Source organism: Silurus meridionalis, chromosome 4 (assembly GCF_014805685.1).
Source record: "Silurus meridionalis isolate SWU-2019-XX chromosome 4, ASM1480568v1, whole genome shotgun sequence".
Taxonomy (NCBI): Eukaryota; Metazoa; Chordata; class Actinopteri; order Siluriformes; family Siluridae; genus Silurus; species Silurus meridionalis.
This window is the reverse complement of record NC_060887.1, coordinates 28,386,167-28,412,067: the sequence shown is the minus strand read 5'-3', so window position 1 is coordinate 28,412,067 and position 25,901 is coordinate 28,386,167. Positions and strand designations below refer to the sequence as shown.

General features: G+C 37.1%; 2 protein-coding genes across 3 annotated transcripts; one reads left to right on the top strand and one right to left on the bottom strand.

The window, feature by feature from the left end:
* The first annotated feature begins 6,312 nt into the window (after positions 1–6,312).
* On the top strand, positions 6,313–12,868 carry LOC124384454 (zinc finger protein 630-like). Its single transcript, XM_046847312.1, has 6 exons — positions 6,313–7,426; positions 8,756–8,794; positions 9,024–9,068; positions 11,069–11,127; positions 11,562–11,631; positions 11,772–12,868. Exons 1-6 carry the CDS (start codon positions 7,153–7,155, stop codon positions 12,554–12,556), a joined length of 1,272 nt encoding a protein of 423 aa, XP_046703268.1. The 5' UTR covers positions 6,313–7,152; the 3' UTR covers positions 12,557–12,868.
* A 3,500-nt stretch (positions 12,869–16,368) lies between these two features.
* On the bottom strand, positions 16,369–23,948 carry prune (prune exopolyphosphatase). Of its 2 annotated transcripts, none has more exons than XM_046847310.1 (8): positions 23,734–23,948; positions 20,906–21,013; positions 20,260–20,453; positions 19,118–19,302; positions 18,481–18,639; positions 18,213–18,307; positions 17,723–17,881; positions 16,369–17,029 (listed from the first exon to the last, which is right to left on the bottom strand). In XM_046847310.1, the coding sequence occupies exons 1-8, from the start codon at positions 23,770–23,772 to the stop codon at positions 16,634–16,636; spliced, it is 1,335 nt and encodes a 444-aa protein (XP_046703266.1). In that variant the 5' UTR covers positions 23,773–23,948; the 3' UTR covers positions 16,369–16,633. The 2 variants fall into 2 exon arrangements, with proteins under 2 accessions (XP_046703266.1, XP_046703267.1); XM_046847311.1 differs by lacking the exon at positions 23,734–23,948 and adding an exon at positions 22,845–22,864.
* Positions 23,949–25,901: the final 1,953 nt, after the last annotated feature.

Sequence of the window (25,901 nt, the reverse complement as noted above, 5' to 3'; positions counted from 1 at the left end):
TCTTGATTTTGACCATATTTTGACCCAGCAATTAGAGTTGCACAAGCGGTGTACCTAGGAAAGAACGATTGGTGATTGGGGCAGACTTTAATGGGCATGTAGGTGAAGGGAACAGAGGTGATGAGGAAGTGATGGGTAGGTATGGTTTTAAGGAGAGGAATGTGGAAGGGCAGCTAGTGGTATATTTTGCTAAAAGGATGGAAATGGCAGTGGTGAACACGTATTTTAAGAAGAAGGAGGATCATAGGGTGACGTATGAGAGTGGAGGAAGGTGCACACAGGTGGACTACGTGCTATGCAGAAGATGCAACCTGAAAGAGATTGGAGACTGTAAGGTGTTGGCAGGGGACAGTGTAGCTAGACAGCATCGGATGGTGGTCTGTAGGATGGTTTTGGAGGCGAATAAGAAGAGGAGGAGAGTAAGGACTGAAAGAAGAATAAGATGGTGGAAACTGAAGGAGGAAGAATGTAGTGTGAGGTTCAGGGACAAGGTCAGACAGGGGCTCGGTGGTGTTGAAGAGGTGTTGGATGATTGGGCAACTACTGCAGGAGTGATGAGGGAGGCAGCTAGAAAAGTACTTGGTGTGACATCTGGAAATAGAAAGCAAGACAAGGAGACGTGGTGGTGGAATGAGGAAGTGCAGGAGAGCATAAGGAGAAAGAGGTTGGCAAAACAGAAGTGGGATAGACAGAGTGATGAGAAAAGTAGGCAGGAGTACAAGGAGATGCCGCAGCAGGTAAAGAGGGATGTGGCGAAAGACAAGGAACCGAGCTGGGAAGGATGTACTGCAAGTTAGAGCAGTAAAGGATGGAGAGGGAAATGTGTTGACTAGTGAGGAGAGTGTGTTGAGAGGGTGGAGGGAGTATTTTGAGCAGCTGATGAATGAGGAAAATCAGAGAGAGAGAAGGTTGGACGATGTGGAGTTGGTGAAGCAGGATGTAGATAGGATTAGTAAGGAGGAAGTGAGAGCAGCGATTAAGAGGATGAAGAGTGGAAAGTCGGTTGGACCAGATGACATACCGGTAGAAGCAGGGAGATGTTTAGGAGAGATGGCAGTGGAGTTTTTGACCAGATTGTTTAACAGGATTTTGGAAGGTGAGAAGATGCCTGAGGAATGGAGAAGAAGTGTGCTGGTACCGATCTTTAAGCATAAAGGAGATGTGCAGTCTTGCAGTAACTACAGGGGAATTAAGTTGATCAGTCACACCATGAAGTTATGGGAAAGAGTAGTGGAAGCCAGGCTGAGAGAAGAGGTGACCATCTGTGAGCAACAGTATGGTTTCATGCCGAGGAAGAGCACCACAGATGCCTTATTTGCTTTGAGGATGTTGATGGAGAAGTATAGAGAAGGACAGAAGGAATTGCATTGTGTATTTGTGGATTTAGAGAAAGCGTACGACAGAGTGCCAAGAGAGGAGTTGTGGTACTGTATGAGGAAGTCAGGTGTGTCAGAGAAGTATGTAAGGGTGGTGCAGGACATGTATGAGGACAGTGTGACGGCAGTGATGTGTGCCATAGGTACGACAGACTGGTTCAGGGTAAAGGTTGGACTGCATCAAGGATCGGCCCTGAGCCCTTTCCTGTTTGCAGTGGTGATGGACAGGTTGACGGACAAAGTCAGACAGGAGTCTCCCTGGACTATGATTTTTGCGGATGATATTGTGATTTGTGGTGAGAGTAGGGAGCAGGTTAAGAAGAGCCTGGAGAGGTGGAGATATGTGCTGGAGAGAAGGGGAATGAAACTCAGTAGGAGTAAGACAGAATACATGTGTGTGAATGAGAGGGAGGCCAGTGGAGTGATGCGGTTGCAGGGAGAAGAGCTGAAAAAGGTGGAGGAGTTCAGGTACCTGGGGTCAACAGTGCAAAGTAATGGAGAGTGTGTTAGAGAAGTGAAGAAAAGAGTGCAGGCAGGGTGGAGTGGGTGGAGAAGAGTGACAGGAGTGATTTGCTCCTTTACCTAAAAAAAATCTACAGATAAAAAGGCTTGACTAAATAAATATTATTTCAGCCTCGACTTGAACGCGGATCTTCCCACTTCATCCAGGCCTGCCTCTGGATAGTGTTCTCTTCATTTGGAGGCCACTCTGTGCATCTAGTTATTTAAAAGTGACTTCTCATTAAATACTGTAGATTATTAGTACAATTAAAATCTATGTAAAAGAAAAGGATTAGGTGCGTATTAGGAAGTGCAACTACCTCTATAGACAGTGTAAGCTCCATCCACTTCTGCTTTAATAGTTCTGCAGTTAGTCATAAAAAAAAAAATCAAGGCCTTTCTTTTCTGTGCACCCACAAAGAAACGGGATAATTACCCATAAATTTTCCCTGGTTTGGTTCTGGAGTATTAGAAGAAAATAAAAAATAACGGTGTTTTTATTTTTAATATTCTCTTTGAAAATGAAAATTGAATAACCACAAGTTACACGGATTGTACACGGACCTCAGACAAATCAAAATTTGAATTTATTTTTGTACACCATGGACACTGCGTCCTCCAGAATAAAGAGGAGAGAAACCATCCGATTTGTCATCGGCACTCAAAAGCCTGCATTTCAGACGGTATGGGGGAGCATTAATGCCTATGGAATGGGCAGCTTGCACATCTGTGAAGGCACCATCAATGCTAAAATTAAATATACAACAAAAAATCCCCTAAATGTTAAGCAGCCAGAATCCTGTAGCAGACACAAATGGAACAACATTCCTTTCCCAAAACTATAGCATCTATGGACTCTTGTTTAAAGAAAAGGGGATACAGTGTGATAAACGTGAACTTTTCTGAGATGTGTTACAGCTATCAATAAGAAAAAAATCTTAAAATGGTACATTTCCTCAGTATAAACATTTGATATGGTTTCTGTGTTCTACTGTAAATACAATATGGGTTTATGAGATTTGCAAATCATTGAATTTTTTAAATTACATTTTACATATCATCCCATCTTTTTGCAATTGGTATTGTGGGTGAACAACTTACACAGATAATAAATCACACTGCTTAAAAGACATTAATTCACACTTAGGAGAGAATGGGGATAGTTGTAACACTGGTCAGTGTTAAAACTTCCAGTCTCTTCAATTAGGAACTAGTTACAAATCACTTGATTCCCTTCACACATACTCAGTTTAGTTCTTACTCCACATGTGGGAAAGTAGAGCCCTGTGGCAGACACAGCAGATATTAGCGGGGGAAACTTAATTTGAGGTAAAAAATAAAAATAAATAAATAAATAAATAAATAAATAAATAAATAAACTTAATTTAGTTTTGTGATGGCAAAGCCTGATTTGTTACATTATGTTAATTGTGTATCTGTGTAGATATTTTTCATTTAAATAGTTGGTACTAATGCTTTAGCTGTTAGCTGTAAGGTGAGCTAATTCATGGCTACAAGTCTCTGGGTCAGTTGTAATAATAAGACTTTGGGTAAGTTGTAACATGTTAAGCAAATTTTGTTGTATTTATATGTTTTAATTTAAGTATGCCTAGGTCTTAGAAGAGAAAGACAGACCGGGAAGTGTCTCTCAAGATTTGGAAGAGTGCATTGGATGATCGTTAGATGTGTGGCAAAATTGTATGACATTTGCCATGTAAACTTGTACAGATTCTGTAATAAGAGTAAGATGTTAGAAGAGAAGGGGTCTTCTCTTCTAACTTTCTAAAGTGGTCTACCACAGTGGAAAGAAGGTCTTTACTGAGGAGCAGGATAAAGAACTTACAGAATATCTGGTAAGGGGAGCTGATGCATTTTGTGGACTCAGAAAACTTATTGAAATAATGAAACAGTACAGATTAACTTCTAATTACATTTGGAATGCCAATGACAGGCATTGTAACTGTCCAAACTCATAGTGTGATTGCAAAACATGGCTCCAAACAGGTTGTGGTAAGGTCAACTGGTCACTCGCATTTTAAGTCAAAGCGATTGGAAACACGATTCCTCCAATGTTTGTGTTCCCATGCCTTCTTTACGCAGACCACTTTTGACGATTGGAAGCATTGGATGTGGAAATAGATCAGGATCAATGTAGGAGGAGGAATTTTGTCATCTTTATGAAACACTTCACAAAAGACACAACAAGGTCTGAGATAAAGTTGCTACTTCTAGATAACCATTGCTCACACTTTTCAAGTACAGACATTGACTTCTGTAAGAACAATGTAATTCCACCCTCACAGTAGTCATAAACTACAAACCCATGACAGGATTGTATATAGCCCACTTAAATAGATGAAGTGAAGTGAATATTTCTATCACAATCTGGATTCCAAATTAGAGGAATTTGGCCATACAATCCAGACATATTTGAGGAGAGTAAGTTTACACCTTCACAAGTCACAGATCATCCACCAGCCCTACCTCCAGCTACCCATCTGACTACTGCTCCAACTGTCCACAAGTTCACTCCTGAAACTTTCCACCAGACTGCTCCTCCAGCCACCTACTAGTCTAAACCTCTTTCTTCCTCCCTGACCACTCCTCTGGGTGGCCACCAGGCTGTCGCCTCATTAAGCTGTGCTTAAGAAATGGTGAACTTTAGCACAATTGATCCTTAACAAAAGCTGTACCAAGGAAAATCCTTGCAACAAGAAGAAAGAGAGGAAAGGCAGCAATACTCACTGATACCTGTCAAGATAGCCCTGGAAAAAGAGCAGAGAACAAGGTCTGACAACGTGAAACAGAAAATAAGCTTGCCCAAGAAAAGTCTGGGCAACAAATAAAAGTCAACTCTCACAAACCAACAACATCCTAGGTTGTCTAAGAAAACACAGAGAAGCAACAGAAATTGCATCATTTTGAGCCACCGCACACAGATTCCTCGGATGCTAAGGAGAATTTCTGTATTGTGTGCATGGAACAGTTCATAGCCAATAGAAGGTTGAGTTTAATGTTTGACCTGTGTGGGCCCATGAAGCCTGCACTTCAGGAGTGCCATACATCTGTTACCACTGTGACTGCTGATGGTGACTAACAGAGAACACACATACAGACACACACAATGTTCAAATGTTTAGGTTTAATGATGCGCATTTGCACATTTTATTCAGCTTTGTAGCACGCACACACACACAACCAGGTCCGTGTTGAATAAAAAGCTTACAAATCCATTTTTTGACATAATCCTTATTTCATTATGTTACATATCCCCAGTGGAATTCATAATGTTACTTCTGACCCTAAGGTATGTTAAAACTAACCCAGGCCATGGGGTTATCAGCTCATCGTGTTTAAAACTAAACCATGCATTTTTTGTTTGTGCTGCACAGATAACAGCTATGGAATCTAATAGTAGCACTTGTGACTGGTTTGAATCGCATTTTGAATGCACTGGTTTAAAAGAACTCCAAGATACAGACATAAATCAGACAGTCTCCCTATTTACTATTCAGGGAAAGGATTATATTATAAGCTATAAATATTTATCCTGGTGGTATCCTCTGCTAACTGGCTAATGATCATTTCACTACATGAAACTGTCATTCCTCCTAAAGACCTCTGCTTAATAGAATCTGCAGTTGTGAACAGAGTAAAAAGGGAGATGGTAAAAAATGAAGGATCCCTGTGTAATATTATGATTAATATTAAATCTGGGTGAGGGGCCAGAACGCAGTTTGATCTTGCTATTACAACTAAAGTGTTGGGTTTTGAGAGTTTCCATGAAATAGTCACCAAAAACACTGTTTTTTTATTTATTCATTTAAGGAAACAAATTTTTTAACAAGTGATTGAAAAAGACCTTATAAAAAGGATGTACATTTAGATATAGGTGATCAGTTGATCTAGATATAGATGAGGCTAATCAATAAGATTCAAATGTGGCTTATACTTATAAAACCTGACTATGTGTCGTTGATCATGGAGTCCCTTGGTTTTTTGTTTTGTTTTTTTATTCTGGCAGAAAATATAAAGGCTAAAAATTTATTATCATTACTAAGAAAGAAACTTGAGTGCTATTTGTTTAAAATGGATGTCTCTGTTTTGTGGCTTGGATATTAAAATAAATTGCCCGTGTGCAATGGTGGGTGGAAACATTTTGTTTATTATGCTTTTGGGGAAAAAATTGAATGAAAATGAACAAATGAAAATGAATGAAATGAATCCTTTCTGAAAAGGATTAATAACATTCTGAAGTTAAGCTATTCACACTACAGGATTTCTTTCGTTTTGGTTCCTTATTAGCATGTACATTATGACTTCTAATATACAAGTAGGATTATAACAGAGCTCTTTTTGTTCTTCATGTAAAGCTACAATAGTCATAGTTATAGTCATAGTAAAGATACCCCAGTCATCTTTGTACCAAAGTCATATGTACTGCGTGTCACCATACCGGGTCCCACAAGGATGTTTTCATGAAACAATCAGGATACTTTGACAATAAGAAATTACAGTAAATACCAATAATTATTTTTAAATAGTAGAATGCTTTGAACAATAGACGTTGTCTTAAAGCAGTTTTACAGAGTTGGAGAGGTCATAAAGTTTGTTCCTTATAATTTTATGTTTATCCCTATTGAGCAAGCCAGTGGTGATTGTGACAAGAAAAACTCTCTGAGATGGAACATTGTAAATGTTTTAGTTTAAGAAGGTAAACTGCATAAAAGAGCTAAATATATGTAAAGCTCATAAAGGTCTCACGTGTACATGACTTGAACATTATACTTGCCCATATCATTAATAATTTATTATAGATCCACCACAATATTGCATGACAAATTCACAGCTTGCATATATATGTTAACTCTGTCCAGATGCGTTTCTCAGTCTGTCCAGAAGAGGGCAGTGGTTTCTTTAAAAGTTGATATAATCGAAAGCACGACCTACATACCGGAAGTTGTGCTCTTTCAGTTAAACTAAAAAGACTATCACTACCCTACATTTGTGCACTACTTAGGGCATGAAGTAACAGTAATCAAATCCTTTTGTAGCAGGCGTTATTTATACTGTCGTGTTATTTTGGGACTGATCCTAATCACACACTAGCGCACTGAACAGTATGGCGCAGCAGCATCATTGTGTACTATATTAGCAAGCATACTTTGTAGTGTTGAAGTATGTGAGCCTAAAGCGAGTCGAAAGGGTTTTTTTTAAGCTAAGAGGTAAATGAGAATTATTTATAGGTTCTTATAGCGTGGAGTCTCTACAGGAGATGAACATGGTCGACTCCCATTTTCACGTTCAGCTGACCGCTGTGATGGATGTGCTCCTGAAAACCGCGGTGTCCGACATCTGCGCGCTGGCCGAGAGCTGGTTCAAATCCCTGCACACGGAAATAGCGAGAAGCAAAAAGGAGAACGAAGATTTAAGGCAAAAGCTGCAGATGATGGAGCAGGAAAAGCACCAGCCAGCAGTTGAACCGGAGGCGGAAAACACAACGACCAAACAGGAGAAAGATGACGGGGTTGAAGTGAGAGATACAGACGGTTAGTGTAATAAACATTATTACACACATGGTGTATCTGCATAAAAGCAACATATAGAGGAGATCCAGTTTACACCCAGGTTTTACAGTCTTTTGAGATTGTGGTGGTATCCTAAATGTCTTTGCAAGTGCACTTGATTGTGAAGGCGCCTAATCTGATCAGACCCTCCACTTCATGTGACCAGTTTCAGTCTCAGCAACATTGCTTTTGACAAGTCCAAACCTTTGACCAATGTAGACGTCATACATGAGAATGCGGAAAAAAATGTCATGGATGTGAAGTGCCAAGATAGAGATCGTAATTCATATAACCCAGTACAGCTGTGGTGAACTGAAAAACATCTGGGTATACATGAGAGATGTACCCATGAGATGGATGAGAAGTTACAGCATCAGAAGATCGTATTGGGCTCCACTCCTGTTAGTCAGTGAACTGGACAGTTGAAGATCGAGAAATAAATCAGATGGTCTTTTTCAATTCAGTTGGAAACACCTGTACAAGTCTGTGCAAATTCCCTTTTACAGGATCTAAATGGCCCAAATCTGTTCCACTTCCACGAATCCACAAACCTTCAGCTATATAATGTATCTGAGACTAATCCTATATTGTGCTATAGTCTGTGTAGTAAAACATCACAGGCCTGATTTGTGCAAGGCTCTGGCATGGAGAAGCTGATGCTGGATCTGTGATGATCACAAATGTTGAGCTCAGTAGCTCCTACTTTTATACCAAAGACTGTTGAAAGAACATTTACTTATAATCTTATACTCCAGTGCTCATGTTAGTTCTCACTCTCCAGTGTTCTGTATTGTTTAAAGACTATAATCACACTCTTGATGTCACCCAAATGAGGATGGGTTCCCCTTTTGAGAGGGGGAGTTTTTCCTTGCCACAGTCACCATGGCTGCTCATCAGGGATAAATACACACCATTCACCTTAACTGTTGATTTCTGTAAAGCTGCTATGAGACAATGTCCATTGTAAAAAGCGCTATAGAAATAAACTTGACTTGAATTTGTATTTGTCGTTCTTTACATTTGAATAAACCGAATTATTCATTAACCATAAAACCCATGGAATATGGCATGTTGGATCTGATCATCTGTAACATGTTTTATAACCAAACCAATGTGATATCACCCATCCAACAATTATAAATCATTAGTTTTGCTATAAAACATGCTAAAGATGAGCTACTTATACAGCATGATGATATTCTACGGGTTTTTATTGGTCATGAATAAATCAGTTTTAGCTACACATAATAATTCAATAACTCAATGTTCTCTTTTGGACTTACTAATGAATTTATTTATTACCTTACGCAGATTCGGGCTGTACAGTGTTAGCAGGAACCTCTACAGAAGGTAAAATAACACAATATACATTAATTTATCTATTAACACCTTTTTTTTTTCATTAAAAGTTTGTTCGGATTTTCAAGTAATAAAAATGCTGATCAAGGCTATTAATGAAAAACATTCACACATTACACTGGATTGTATCTTGCTGTTTTTATATCAACAGTATTTTTACTACATAATGTTCCATTACGTTGAGCATATCTGATTTCGTGCGTTGAATTTGTTATTCCAGATTTAGCTGTGAGAGCACAACTATGGCCGCCCTCGTCACAGGAAGGTAAACCGTTATTTCCTCTGTCTGTATACCAGCTTTACGTCTATAGGTGTTTTCTACAGAGCAATAATTCCTCCTGCTTTTCACAGAACAAAGAGAGAAGACTCCATTTTGTCACATTTGTGTTAAGGAAGTGGGATGCCTCAAAAGTCATCTGGAGTGGCATGACCAAAAATTCAAATGCCATATATGTCATAGGATATTTCATAATAAAGTTGTCTTTTCAAGACATCTTAACATGCACACTGGCTTCAAGCATGCTTGTGATGTGTGCAGGAAGACTTTTGGAAGTAAAAGTGGCCTGTTAAAACACATAAGTCACCACAAAAGGGACTTGGAAAAGTGCAAGGACTGTGACCAGGAGTTTCCTACTAAACAAACCTTGTATTCACACAGAGAAAAGACACACACCGTGCCGAAACAGTGTCCTTATTGTGAGCTCACCTTCTCCCGTAACAGCAACCTTAAGAAGCACCTACAGAGGCATAGAGATATTCAGATTTAACATCTTTGTGCTACAGACTGTTCATTTTGTCAATAAACAGACAGACAAATAACAAATAGTTTTTTGGCCTTCTGTTTAAATTATAATTTAATATATGATAGTACTGGAATCTGCTGTAGCACTGCATCTTCTCATAATCTTATCAGTCCTTAGACATCATTTTCTGCTACTCTATACCACTGAGAATGATCAGAAATTGCAGAAATCACACTAGATTCGTTTTTTTGTTCCAAAATAAACGAGCCTACAAAATGTGTTTTGAGGAAACGTATGTTTAAATGATTGTGTGTACAATGTTTATAGTATTATTAGAATTTCTAGCTGAGAGATAGAAGCGCTGGAGTATCAGCTCCCTATATCAGTGGGCTTTTTGCCTGTAATTATGTTGGACACATTCTATTGTGCTGATTAAGCTTATTAATATATATATATTTTTTTTTTAGAGACCCAAACTTTCTCCTCTTATGGATACATGAACAACATTTGCAGACCTTTAGCCTACTCTGATGAAACTTGAGGTTTTACTGTTATGGAAGCTGAAAGCCCTCACATTTTCATTGACTTCCCATACAAAGTTTAGTTAAAACTGCTAAACCACTCAAGCTACATTCACTTAAATCAGTAGTTCCTGTAGTGGACGAACAAGTATAATCACAACATCCCATGTACTTACATTGAGGGAATGTTCAGAGCCTGTCTTGCAATGTTTTTGATTCAGACAAAATTAGCACACACCTGCATGCTCATGACTTGAAGCCCCTTCTCCTTCCCACCTGTAACAGACTCTTACTTCATCTATATCTCTATCAGTGAGACACTTTCTCCCTCTCTCTCAATTAAGGTACCATTTCTATATACACACACACACACACTTTCTCCATATTTCTATCCATGTGCCACTGTCTACCTCCTTTTTTTTTTTTATACCAATAACATTGTCTACTTGTGTCAATCTATCACTTTATCTGAATTTCTACTTGTATCACTCCATCTTTTTACCAGGTACTGTCTGTCGCTCTTTCTTTTGGTTTTTCAACTTAACGTTAAACTATCTTTAATCTAATGAAATAGTTTTAAACTTTACCTATCTAGATCATATTGTGTTATCTGGTATTTTAAACCAACTCAAATGTATACAAGCCTATGTATAATATTAAGTCAAATACCCAAGTGCAGAAACGTGTCGCTTCTTCGCTGAACTTGTGACCTAATTGTGAAAACAAACAACATTTTTCACAGGAGGTACAAAAAAAATGCACGTTTATCCAAACAAATTAAATCACCTCCTGCATTTATGATGTTTATATGTGGTCATATGAATAACCAGAAGAGTAAACGCTCCTGAAGAGGCTATATATAGATATAAAATATAAAATCATATATATAATCAGTTGTCTCTTAACCAGAAATTTTAGACCAAATGTGTTGACATTATCTATCCTTTTGGTGAAATGGAGATATAGCAGTCATTTAGTAATTGATTGTGTTTGTCCTACAGACTCCATGAAAAGAAACTGTTCTGCGACTGATTCTGCACCAGCCAAAAGACCACACCTGGTAATCATGTTCATATTTGGCAAGACAGAGGACAATAAAAAAATGACAAGCCTATAGACTAAACAATACTCACACACACAGTACAAATCACACATTAGCAGCTTTTAAAGAATGAACAGGTCAGTTAGGCAAAGATTTTTATAGCATACATTTTTCCCCCAGTGATTTTCAGAATTACATTATTTATTGTTAGTTACTAAAAATAGATATAAATTTCCATTTGGCTAAAGATTGTGATTAATAGTAAAATGTGTTTCATTTGATACATGGAGTTTGAAACAAAATCTTTTAACTGCACTTCTAAACTGAAGAACATTACAGACTTTAGAAAGAGCTTTCGGTACTTTACTTTAGGACGTTAAGGTAACACTGACTTCAGGAGGTTGAACTGAGTGGTTGAATCTGCTATGGATTTTGTGTTTGTTCTACTGCAGAGATGGAACCATACACCAGCAGAAATGAAAGAAAGATCTGATAGGGAAAGTGTAGAGCAAAAGCTAGATGGTAAGTGACCCACTGCACAACAAAACTACAAATAATATTTATTTGCTCTTGTAAAAATGTTAATTGGAATCAAATCATTGACTAAAGCTTCTTCTTCCTCAGCCACATTTGTAGTAAATATTTGTTTTTCCTCCATCTAGATACAGAACTGAATGGTGGATTTTATGTGCTCGGTAATGAATTCAAAACTGAATCAGAGAAGTCTCAACCTGTTCTTCAATCCTCAGAGTGCAGGATGGAGGTTGGCTTACACTGTTCAAATCAGAGTGAAAAGTGTGTGCTGCTGGATGAAGTGTGTGCAGCTGAAAGTCCTCAATACAGAAGAGAAGAGGAGCAGCAGTTCGACGTCTCCTGTTTATGGACACCTGATCTAGAGCCGAATTCCACCCATCTGCTTAGAGAAAATCAATCAGCCTTCACAAACTCAGACCACAGAATGGCGCTGCATTTGGGCAAAGATTTCAGTTCAGCAGTGGCACCTAAAACTGCTAAACATTTAAACTTTTCTAAAATAACCTCGATTTCTCTACTGTCTGAGAAAGGAAACGTTTGTAATATATGTGGGAAAAATCTTTCAACCAAAAATTCGCTGGCTTCCCACTACAGATTGCACACTGGAGAGAAGCCGTTCATGTGTGCCCAGTGTGGAAAGAGTTTTGCCAAGAAATTTAACCTAGATATCCACTACAACATTCACTCTGGTCTAAAACCCTATATGTGCGCTCACTGCCCAAAGTCATTTGCTGATCCAAGTGCTTTTAGACGACACGAGTGGATGCATACACGCAAATTGCAACAAAACACTAAATATAAATTCAGTTGTAACACATGTGGAAAATGTTTTTTGTCAAAACAATCACTTGCTGCACATTCTCAACTGCACACTGCAGAGAAGCAACACAGTGTACAAAAGGTGCTGTTCTAACTTTAGAGACTTTGAAAGAGCAAAACAAAAGTGTCAAACACGTGACATGAATTACGCACATGAAATAATATTGTGCAATATTAATTACATAGTACTATTGATTTCTTTTATATGCATTTACTGAAAGCCACTTATATAAACTTTGGTGATGTATGAATATGGGACATAAGCTAGAATAACTGTCGAAAAGAATCTAATACAAATAATTATGCATTTCATTAATGATTTCATTTGTATTTTACATGCGCTGTACCACTTATAAAATCATTTCTTATCTGGCAACCAAAAAAATAAATAAAACTGTTTACAGGTCGGATGCGAACTGTCACGTGGTTCATGTAGCTACTAGAACACTGGGTGCTACAGACATTACTTCATTATTAAAGAAAGGTACACACAAAACATTCTTTTATATATATATATATATATATATATAAGATATTGTTTCAGTTGATGTTTTATGTTCTGAAGGGTTCCTTGTTCATGTTCATTTACACAAAAAGACTCGTAAAAAACAGTAACTTTTTTATTTTCCGTTTCTTTTTCATTCATATTCAAAAGGAAACTAAGTGAAACATACACATATAAATTTTTTTTTACCTGCATGTTTTTGCAAGCGGGCAAAAAAACTTACATATTGCGGACGGGAGCAAATAACATTTGTTTGCGGGAGCAGGACTGAAAAATGCATCTGCACTTAATACTATTTTTCTTGCATGAGATTTCTGTTCCTTCCCAGTACTCAGTTTTCTGCCCATCCCCTTTTGCCTATTTTTTTTTAGTGACAGTTGAGTCACTATTGCTCAGCTTGCCCTAATTTGGAGTGTTTTTACTGTTGCCTTTCGTTTTCATTTTACTGCAAAAAAAGGGCAGTAAAATGTTTCTGACTCACAAAAGCAGCTTTTAAGTGATGTTCAAATAGAGAACATCTATCATCAGTGTCCATGCAATGTTTTGCTTTTTGTGCATGTCTTTTTTTAATATATTTGTTCCATTTGCACATATTTTTAAAAGTGTGCCAATTTAAAAAATGTAAGGAATATTTGCAAACAATAGCTATGCTATTCATAAATATAGCTGCAAGCATGTAGACACAAGTGACTAAAACGAAAAGTTAAGTTTTTCAATCAAGTGACAATGTACCAAATGTATTGCCTTACTTCATACTACTTTCCACTGTTACAAAACAGTTTGTAAACTAAATATTATTGCCCCCAAGTCACTTGACGTGACACTTTCTTGCAGAGGTTTTAGATATAAAAAAAAAAAAAAAAGTGGATACAGTTTTCCTTTTTTCTGAACTGTGCTTTTATTGAAATTCATGATTACTGAATTTTTGTATAGTAGCCTTAAAAATCCTATTCTGTCTTTTATTTGTAGTGTTGAAGTTGAAGGGTTTGGATTTTGCCATCATGCCACTGGCAACAGACATTACATATTTATTAGTATTAAAATATAAAGACAAAAATAAGCAAAACAAAAACAATTTTAAACCATTTTAGCACTTTACTACGGTCTTATTGTCAGCTGACCCTCTATTCATTCCTCTGCAATTTAAACACCAATTTTTTTATTTAACACATTCGAATTTGCAGCAGATCTTTGAATTAAGAAAGGCCCACAAATTAAAGGCAGATAAAGATTAACACACCAGTGTACGATTGTCCAGCATCATTTAAACTACATATACACTTCATGTGAATTATACAGTTTGTGTAAAATTGCTCATAAACTGTCTGATCTTTTTGGAGATACTAGACAGATAGCTAGCTAATTGATATTCTGAATAAAATACACACTCGTCATCTACTTTCTAAGAAACATGTAAGCTTGAACATTCATGCAGTTATCTAATCAGCCAATCATGATGCAGACAGAGGTCAAGAGTTTCAGGTAATGTTCACATCAAACATTAGAATGGGGACAAAAATCTTTTAGTCTTTTGAACCGTATTTGTGACATGTTCTGGTTTAAGTATTTCTGATCTGAGATTTTTACAGAACACTCTGTAGAGTTTTCACAAAATGGTGAAAAGAAACCCTATGAAGTCTGCAGCCTGAAACACCTTGTTGAAGAAAGTGATTAGAGGAGAAAGACCAGATTGGTCAGGCAGAAAGTCTATAGTAATTCACATATTCAGGTGAATTATTTTTTATACTGTTCAGTTCTTGGCTGACGAGAGTAAACCCCAATGCAGTCTTCTGTTTTTGTGGTCCATCCACATCAACTTTTGCATGCTGAGATGCTTTTTTTGCATAAACATGGAAGTAAATAGCAATAATTTGATTTATTATTCCTCATAGCAGCTTGAACCTATCTGGCTTTTTTCCCTCTGATGTTTCTTGTCTTTATGGATTTCCACCCAAAGGCATTTCCAAACTGCTGCTGCTTATATTTTTGTCGTTTAATTTTTACACCATTCAGTATACTGTATCTGCATAATTTTTGTTGTTTCTTACCACATGGTTGGCTGATGAGATCATCCATTAAAAATTGTGTAGAACAAAACATCTAAGGAAAATGTACATTTTGCCTTCCAAGTCCTTTATAAAAAGCCAAAATTATTCACAGTGATTGAATAACATTGAACCTGCTGATACTGACTACAAAACACATCTTTTACCAATGTCCCATGTCAACATCTTTCATGACATTGAGATTGAAAACATCAAAATTTCAATGAAATATCTTGATTAAATACAGTTTATCCAAAAGCTGCCAGTAAAACACCTGTGATGCATCATAAACCTGATTCTCTTAGACATACATACTCTATGCAATCAATAGAATTCATTTTGATTTACATAATACCAGAATTAAATTTCTTGGCACACTCATAATACTGGTTAATTATTAGGTTAATTTTAAACAAAAATACACTGAATATTTCATCGGTCAAACAGTAAAAGAAAATAAAAACACACACACACACACACACACACACACACACACACACACACACACACACACACACACAAATCATCCCTGCATAGTGTACCTAATATTTGTAACACTGAAATTAATTGTATAAATATTAATGATATAATAAAGCTATGTATAAATTAACTATGGAGATATGAATACTGAACCAGATGAAATTTGCATTGATACTCTTTGGTCTTAAGTAGAAAAGTCTCTCTGAAGCTGACTGCAGTCAAATTTTCACGAAACAAGCTTATGTTTGCATGCAACCTTTTTGAGATGACTTGGCTTTCGTTGCATTGATATTAATAAATAATTTTAACAAGATCAATGCACTGTCAAAGACATGACTAACACCTGATGACCTGAATCAGGGCATAGAAATCAGAAATGCTTTTGAAGCCTTCCTAATATCGTCTCGTGGAGGCAGAACATCTAGTATTAATGCTTAACACATCTGAGTAAGCAATATTAATATTATTCATGCACTGAAATCAAAGTGCAAGCAAAATGCATAACAGCACAGGTCTTAATTTAAACTGATTTTGATCTCGTTGAACACTAAATGGCACACCATTCTTCAAAGTCAAATAAACTTTTTTTTTTTTTTAAACCAAGAAACTGTGAAAGGGATTTAAGGATTGATGATGAACCAATTAATAGATTAATTCATATAAAGCTATTTATGAAGGAATGCAAGTGTAAGCAGTCTTTAGATAGAAACAATTATGATTAGATACACTTATGATTAAATGCATTCAGTAAAACTGAAACTATGAAAACCTTTAACACTTATATCTTTTACATTTATGCTTTTGTCAGATTTATATAGAGAACCTGAGGAAATGCTTCTTAATAAACTTGCTAAAAAAAAACATGGCATAAGCAGCTGGACTAAAAATTTTATATAATACAAACAAATATCCATGATAATTATGTCAAAATGCAGAACATGACATATTGAACAGCTTCTAATAATTGGAGTACCATGTCTAAGACACCAGGAATATGTACTTTTCCAGTCAGAAAAAAGCAGTTTCCTGTTGCGTGCCCTGGGCTAACTGTATATGCAGTACATACCTGAACAAGAACAACCAGTTTTCTCCAATGGCCAACTTCTTGTCTATGAGGTTCAGTAATAAAACTAGTGTACCATCATGGTCCATCATCATCCTCCTCACTGATTATCTTGCTGACCTTTTCCACCAGCATGTCTGTATTGATTCTGGGAAGACCATTGTCCAATGGACAGCCTTCGACCAGGCTGTTCATTGGTGTTGGGGGAACACCGGAGTCTTCTTCCATTACAGTGTCCTCACAGTATTGCTGAGAGTCCCCCTGCTCTTGTGAGCACTCATCCTCCAGCTCAAGGTCCTCCAGTTGTTCCATTTTCCTCTCTAAGTCTTTAAGGAAATCTGAAATGATGGGTAACACCTTCTTACGTGAGGCCAGTACGTTACCCTGAACATAGGCCTTCAAATCTGTATATGGACTGCTCATGGGTGTGAGATTCAGATGGGGGCTCCTGGCTTTTTCAAGTGCTTTAATTACCTATTAAGAAAGAAAAATACAGTATCCCAACATTTTCATATATACATGCTGTCCCAATGGATGGGTAAGATTGTATAAAGATGTATATGGAGAAATGTATGGTGGCTTTGGGAAAACCCTTTTTGGGGCATGACATTAACAATCATTTGCATAGCAAGATTTTAGGTATCTTTTTAGCAGTCTGACCAACTTGTTTGTTAAACTGTTTTCCTACCGCCCCCCCAAGAAATTAATAAATAAATAATTACTTATGCATTATTTCGGTGAAAAAGATTAGATCTAATGTGTTTTCCAGACTGCCTCACAAATAATGGATTTTATCTAAAACCAGAAATGCAGCAAAATAAACAAGATGACTAATCAAAATAAAATAAATTGTCTACTACACAAATTGTATACTACATGAAGACATAATTTAGAGTGTTCTGGCAGACTAAAACCATACTGATGATTTCCGAATAGAAAGTGTTGCTTTAATTTTGCTGCCACAGAGATGTTCTAGTCGCTGGCAAACCTCAAAAATAGAGAGTACAACAGAATTTTAACAAACAAATGACTTATAATGAATTATGTTTTTTTACTCAGGATAAAAACAAAAACATTACTTTTATATGTTAAATATTTGTATGAGAAACGGTGAGATGTATTATGAGAAACTGCTATGTGGTCTAAATTGAATGAGCTGTGGTGTACCTCATCCCTGTTGCGTGTGCTGGAGCTGTATACAGCAATCTGCCTGAAAGGCTCCTTATTGTCGATGAAAGAGATGGTCATGGCCACAACCACATTGTAGTTATGCTTATGACAGAATTCACAGAACTCCTGTTGCAGGTACTCTCGTTGCAGAAATGTCTAAAAAACAAAAATCTTTATTTTATTTCTTTTTTGGGGGGTATAAAATGCAGGCAATTAAGTTGTCAATAAAACATTATCATGGGAGTTTATTTACAATTTTATATTTTAAATATATGTATTTTATATGTATGTTTGTTTGAGAAGTCTTTGAAATTTTAGAGCACAATAAAAATCATACTCACTGTATGGTATATTATTTTCCCCAAAATTTTAATGACTTATTCTCCCAAGTTTACTATTTTTAACAAGAAGAGCAACATCTATAATGTATTCTTCTCTGGCATTCAGTATGCCTACATTCAAAAAGCAACAGTGTGAAATCGATTACCTCAAGTGTTATGTAAATAACACTGACAGCCAGTCTCAGATCTCCTCCTGATACAGTCTTCATGTCTTTTAACAACATTTGCTCTGTAGTAAGGCCTGTTTCACATGACACAAACGTATATTTCTTCTTTCAACATTGCGGATATTGTACAACTGGTAACATTTCAATCTTGCCACAAAAAAAAACCTTTGAAAGAGATTAATTCTAAATATTCCAAATGTTGGTTGCCAATTTTTTCATTTAAACTTGTTTTATGCCTGGCACATACCTGACACATCAAACATAGCGTTCTGTAGAGACTGAAAGAGAATGCTCCGAGGAGGGAGTTTAGGGAAGCGGCTCTCTAGAAGGATGACATACTGGCTGTCTTTTGGTGTGACTTTCCCAGCCTCAGGTGCCATATTAACACAGTCAGTGATAATCGCGCCTGACAACACAAAAAAAAAATACAGATAATTTAATACAATTAATAGAAATACTTTTGGGAAATATATTTACTTTCACAACATTTTAGCTCAAAGAACTATAGAGAATCAGAAAATTAAGTGCATATGATAAGATTAAATCCGTATTTTTGGTGGTTACTTGTCTATTTGGAATTGGTCTGTGTCCATGATAAGCACTCTGAGCTCATGCTGTTGATTTCAGACTATGTAAACAGCAGACTGAGCTGTGAGTACATCCATTCATGTTGAAAATTGCTGCCATAGAGCCTGCTAATCAGCCATACTGTTTAATGACTGTACTGAGCCTCAAACAATCTGGCTATTTGCACTGAAGTCAGTAAGGCATCTACTTTGTCTTTCCCATTTATTTTTTTGTGCTAATTCTTTGCACTGTTCAGCAAGTTTCTTTATTTTATTAATGCTCACTGTGTTCAGGCCATTTTAAGTTAGTCTTCTTACCATACAGGAGCTGTGCCACCTGTTGGTCCAGCAGATCAGGTGCCTTCTGGACAATGCGCTCTGTAATCAAGGTGGCACAGGAACCCACAGTCTCCGTGGTTACTTGACAGGAGGTAGACAAAGTTCTATCTAAACGATGATGATCAATGACTTCCACCACAGCATTTTCCAGTGTTCTGTCAGCCCTGCACAGGAAGATTGTACTATTTGCTCATACAATGTTATTCACTGCAGTTTTATTATTGATGTAGCTGGTGATGGATTTAATTTGCAAATGTACAGGCAGCCAGACAAAGCAAAACTAAATAATATCAGTCATGCCCAAACAACAAAACAAAAAAAGAATTAATAATAATATAACATGGCCACTACCACTCCAACATTACATTGCAAAGTGTTTTATTCATCTTATTCTACAGCCATTTGCTGATTGTTTTATTAGTTAAACAATAAACCATACTTATTATTTGTCTATAGTGCCACTTGATGTAGAACATCTGGGACACATGTTCCAGCTATCGATTATAAATGTTAACAGATGTTAACAATGGTTTTATCATCATTTTTTCCCCCCTTTTTTTTCCACTTTTGAAGAAAAAGAAACTACAAATGTAGTTTACCAAGACAATGCAAAAGTGTCTCTTTCTCTTAATGACAGAGTTAAAGTTAAGAAATTTACTTCTGATTCTTCACACAAATGACAGCTCACTATCTCACTATACAAGTACTTTCTTCTTACTAATTACACATTTTAAACTTGTTTATGACATTGTTTTATGCTGCAACTTTTGAAATTTTAACATTTTATTTTTCTAGACCCATTTCAATGCATGTCATACTGTGTGTGGTTATGTATATGACAAATTAATATTTACATTTGATTTGCCAGTATAAGTTATTTAAGTTTTTACTACAGAAACAATATTATTCCAAATCTATGTCCATTATGGTTAAAACTACGGTCAGGGCAACTTTGATAGAAAATGAATCCACATGTTCTGAGTAATCAAAAGCAAACATGGTGCTGAGGTGTAAAAATTTAACACTGCATACATACATTTAACAAATACAGTTAGAGTACTGCATCCTCAAAAAATACATTCAACTGTAAAGTTAATTGTGTAAAATAAAAAACAACATACACTGGTAGAACGTTGTGGTCCACTAATGTGATGGTCAGATTTTTCAGGCTGTGCAAATCCACCTCGTCCCGGAACAGCAAGTAGTCCTGCGACAGGCCGCTCTCTCTCAGCAGAAAGGTATTGTCAGAGCGCAAGGGAAGTTCTGCCCTTGGAATGTTCAGCATAGGCACTACTGCTTTCCCAGAGTCTACAGTCTAATAAACAAACAATGAGATTTTAATTATTTCCCAGCTTTATTATAGCAAAATCATGGTACATATTCTTCTTCAATATAAAAACTCAAAATATCCCAAACCAAGACTAATAAAAACACAAGCTAAACTAAAAGAAACTTTGTGCTCTTGATTCTTTGGGGCATGGACGTTGTAAACCTTACGATTCTGCCTCATGCTGACATGATTGCATTATACTCTTACTGCAGATTTTTACTGTAGGAGTTACTGTATACTTCTTTTAAAACTCCCATATACAAGACATTTCTGTACACAGAACTGCGGTTCACTAGAGTTTTTTTCTTTATTGCACTGTTTTGAGTAAACTCTAGAGATTGTTGTGAGGGAAAAAAATCCCATTTGCATCAATGAGTAGGTGTACAGCTGTTACCAATAAAGTGCCCAATCAGTGAATAAATTACCGACGTTCTCACCTTTGACAGAAAATAGGCAAAAGTGAGAGCTGATACCATGGAGTCAATATCACATGCCTCATTCCCCAGGACAACATGGAGCTGCCCAAAGCTGTTCCTCATGTGACCCTAGAAGCACAGAAGAATGAATGAATTATAAATTTGATCTCAAAAACCTGCAATTAGTGTAGCTTGAAATGGCCACCATTGTTTACTGAACAAATAAATAACAAATAGCAAAAGCATTTTTAATGAAAAAAATTCACTCATTAACCATTAAATATCTGATGAGAAAGATTTTAACGTCAGACGTCAATTTTACATTGAGTTTAATTTAAAAATGCATAATTTTGCTGAGGCAGTTTCTCAGACACTGATATAATAAACTCACTGGTTTATATCCATCTCACTGCATCTCTAATTGTAGGCTCTAAGAAAAGAATTCAGGTCAGATTTTCTGCTACACAAAAAGACAAACCATTAAATGTTAAGGGAGGGGGGATTCTTTTTTTTTTTTACAAATAAGTGATTAGGTCTGAGATCCATACTTCCATGTGAACTCAATCCTGTGAGAACAGGGGCTGACTATATGATGTTAAGCTTTTCTCTATGTGACTATTCATTTGCACAATATCTTTTTACATATATGTAGTATTTATTTTCTTGGACCAAATTCTCTGTGTTCACAACTCATTATTCTCAGAGACTGTGGCCTTGTTCTGCGTGTTGGACAGTATTTGGCAACCAACTGATTCCTTTCAAGAAATCTAACAAATATGGGGGTATTAAGTTGCTCCTGAGCAAACTGGATTTTATACTGATGACATAACATACATTGCTGGGGCTTATAATCTTAAGACAAAACAGTAGCTGTGGGAATGTGAAAAAAATTATTTCTTTAAAGCATTTCATATGTCTATTCACATGGTATGTTTCAATGCACAAAAAAAAAATCTGATCTTTATAATCCTTTATGCAATGTTCTTCCATTTTAAAACTATATTGAATGATATTTAGATAATAAAAAGATATGTTCAAATAAAATCAAAAGGTTACACTATTATAACTATAAGGATGATGTATAAAGAATGTACTGCTGAGTCAAAATTTAATTTAATTGCAAATACTCTAGGCATTCCTTTTAGCAGCCACCATGTACAAAGTGCAAGCAGTCCCCAGTAGAAGCCACAGCCTTTATTTGTCGCATATACATTACAGTACGGTGTAATTCTATCCTTCGAATATCCCAGCATGTTAGGAAGTTAGAGTCATTGCGAAGGGTCACCAGTCGGTGTCTTGTTTTATCAAACCTTTCATACTTTTATTTCAAAACATAAAACCTTGGTAAACGTGTTTTCCATTATTAAACCGGAGTCCCTTTTTTTTTTTATCGAAACACAATGAACATGACACATGATACAAAAAAAGTCATATACACAATATGAGCAAAAGTTTTTGAACAGTTTACACCCACTATATGGTTCTTCCCCAAAGTGTTGCCACAAATTCGGAAGCACGCTATTGGACAGAATGTAGATTTCGCTTCACTGGACCTAAAAAGTCCAAACTGGTTTCAGCTGGACAGTGCCTGTATGCACAAAGCCAAGTCTATGAAGACATGTTGTGTCAAGGCTTATGTGGAAAAGCTCAAGTGTCCTACACAAAGCCCTGACCTTTAAAAATATTCTCACTGTGAGTAACCCAAACCCTGACCTCGCTAATGCTCTCGAGTGAATAATCCATCTCCACAGCCACACGCCAATTATTGCATTAAAAGTGGAATACATTTATAATGGTATGTTCAACAAGTACATGTGAATGTGATACTAAGATGCACACAACTTTTGGCCATCTATCATATATCAAAGAACATAGAAATGAAAGAAAGAAATATAAATAAGAAATACAGACAAGATCTTGTACTCCACTGACATGTGACCCGACTACTTGCTGTACTCACCACAGATTTCACAATCCGAAAGATTTCTGTTCAGCCTGTGTAAATAATCAACAGTGGGTGCAGCTTTGAAATGCATTAGAAATAACCACTATTCATTTTCTGTTATCAGTAAATAGACAGACACAGTACAGATTCGTTAATCAACACAAGACAGTGGCATCAAGCTGACACATTATGTATTGGTCTTTTACCCTTTGAGCTTTGGGTTAAATATATTTATTACAAGTGGGCAGGTAAAATATTCATTTATTTAAAGATATATAGAATAAATGCAATCCAGTAATACATACAATTCGTTTATTTGTCTGCTGTGATTCCCAGCATTGCAACAAAATACAAATATATCTCAGAACCCCTGGGGAAATGGGATCCAACTGTGTGTGTGTGTGTGTGTGTGTGTGTGTGTGTGTGTGTGTGCTGGGGGCGGTTGTGTGGGTGTGTCTACCCACAGAGATGTGTCTAATCACCAGACCACACACTTTACTCCCCCGGAAGAATTCAACGATGCGTTATCAAACATAAATAAGAAAAAGAAAACAAGAAAGAGGGAAAGCATTGCGTAAAAATAAAATTGTCAAAAAATGTAATGATAATTTGCAGACGTTTGTTTAACCGAAATGCAGCTAGTTGGAGAAAAGTCTGGCAGATCTACTTATACAGCATTAAAAGTTGTAATACATCCACTTGTAACACCTTAAGCGTTGCTTTGTTGGGTACAAAGATCAACTTTTCTTCTCCAGAATTATGATCTGCAGGTTTATTCCATGCTCACCTAATATTAATACCTACACAACCCTTTTTCCGTGCGACGAAAAGAAGACTGTGTGCGGTGTGAAGACCACCAAGTGACATTACATGAGTGAACAACACATACACATCGTGATCTTACCTTCAGCGCGTCCCGACACCCCTTTAAATATGTCTCCATTTTCGCACAGAGCCTAGGAATAACCAAGCAACGAGACGTTGTTGATGATTATGAATCTGTCCTGTACTATCAACTGTGTTTGTGGAGTTTACCACCCCACCAATGCACTGCAATAGATTGTGCCGATTCACTGCTTTTCAGTTTAGGCAAACATGGGCTGACGTCATCACCGCGCGTCAGGGCGACATTCAGCCACGTGACTGTAACGTAGAGAAGTGCAATAATATATGGTGGCTTGTGTTAAGAGTAGGGAGCAGGTGAAGAAGAGCTTAGAAAGTTGGAGTACGTGTGTGTGAATGAGAGGGAGGGCAGTGGAGTGGTGCGGTTTGCAGGGAGAAGAGGTGGAGAAGGTTGAGGAGTTCAGGTACCTGGGGCCAACGGTGCAAAGTGATGGAGTGTGTTAGAGAAGTGAAGTGAACAAAAGAGTGCAGGCAGGGTGGAGTGGGTGGAGAAGAGTGATAGCAGGAGTGATTTGTGATAGTAGGGTATCTGCAAGAGTGAAGGGGAAAGTTTATAGGACTGTGGTGAGACCTGCGATGCTGTATGGATTAGAGACATTGGTATTGAGTAAGAGACAGGAGCTGGAGGTAGCAGAGCTGAAGATGTTGAGGTTTTCATTGGGAGTGACGAGGATGGACAAGATTAGAAATGAGTTTATTAGAGGGACAGCACATGTAGGACGTTTTGGAGACAAGGCGAGGGAGGCTCGATTGAGATGGTTTTGACATGTGCAGAGGAGGGACATGGCGTATATCAGTAGAAGAATGCTGAGGATGGAGCCACCAGGAAGGAGGAAAAAAAGAGAGGCTAAGGAGGAGTTTTATGGATGTGGTGAGGGAAGACATGAAGGTAGTTGGTGTGAAAGAGGCAGATGTAGAGGACGGAGTAGTATGGAGACGGATTATTCGCCCTAATGGGAGCAGCTGAAAGAAGAAGGTCCTCTGGCAAATCTAACTCTAAAAATAAACCTGTTTACTTTCCCCGACACATTATTTGTCATTAGAAAATCAGAAGCATGATTCGTGTAAATCTTTAGAAATATAGTTAAACGTTTCTATGCATTTCACACCCAGGTATTCAGTGGTGTCCTACCTGAATTAATTCACCTCTTAATACCATCATGATGATGCCATGGCTATAGAATCCATCAATATTATACAGAAACTCAGTAAAACATCTCATGCAGCGAGAATTAGCCATTACTAATGCAAGATACCCAGTAAACACAATTCAACAAGTCTCCTTTCACTGCAGCCACAGCTGTGCTGCATACACCGTCTCTAGCAGAAGCATCAATATTAACCTGAGAAAATTACCTCAGGGTTTTTGTGCATTTTTTTTCATTGCATTATGCTTTTCCTGGGGATTTGAAATCAAGGCAAATTGTGTTTTTGTAACACAATAGTATAAATGGTTCTTTCAAAAAAGCATAATTGTTTTGAACTGTGATGGCTGACCTTCCTCATGATATCCAACTTTTAAAAGTTTGAATTTAAAACATATTAATGGACAAATTTTATAAAAAAAACCCAGTAATTCTGATGAGTTTATGTGGGGCAGAGAAGGCCTTGCTGACTATGAAGACCTGCCACTGCTGAAGTCCCACAAATAGTGCTACGTGATAGGAAAACACAACAGTAAGGCAAATATAAAATACCGTATATACAGGCAAATGTATGTGGACACCTGACAATCAAGTCATGTTTATTCCTATAGCGCTTTTCACAACAGACATTGTCTTAAAGTAGCTTTACAGAATTTAACAGTTAAGGTGAATGGTGTGCATTTATCCCTGATGAGCAGCCATGGCAACTGTGGCAAGGAAAAACTCCCTTAGATTTCATGAGGAAGAAACCTTGAGAGGAACCAGACTCACCAGCTTCTCCATGCCAGAGCATTCAAACACCCAAGGAGGTCCAGTGTCCAAACTCTACATGAAGTGGGATCCAATTGGCACTGGTAGATCTCTAGATGGTAAACTTTGTAATCATTTTGGCTGAGCAGTAACTAACACAACCAGGAAAACGATCAAGCAAAAAGCACAAAAAGGATCAGAACCAATTGCTATTATTAAAGACCAGATTTATCAAGTCCCCATAACTTGGACACACATTTCTAATAGCTAGATT

Excerpts from the sequence above, each read along its gene's own strand:
- LOC124384454 (XM_046847312.1), top strand. The coding sequence starts at position 7,153 with ATGAACATGGTCGACTCCCATTTTCACGTTCAGCTGACCGCTGTGATG. Across the intron at positions 9,069-11,068 it reads GCCGCCCTCGTCACAGGAAG|ACTCCATGAAAAGAAACTGT; the intron begins GTAAACCGTTAT and ends TTTGTCCTACAG. Across the intron at positions 11,632-11,771 it reads TGTAGAGCAAAAGCTAGATG|ATACAGAACTGAATGGTGGA; the intron begins GTAAGTGACCCA and ends TCCTCCATCTAG.
- prune (XM_046847310.1), bottom strand. The coding sequence starts at position 23,772 with ATGGAGACATATTTAAAGGGGTGTCGGGACGCGCTGAAG. Across the intron at positions 19,303-20,259 it reads GACCACAACGTTCTACCAGT|GGCTGACAGAACACTGGAAA; the intron begins GTATGTTGTTTT and ends CTTCCTGTGCAG. Across the intron at positions 17,030-17,722 it reads GCACACGCAACAGGGATGAG|GTAATTAAAGCACTTGAAAA; the intron begins GTACACCACAGC and ends CTTTCTTAATAG.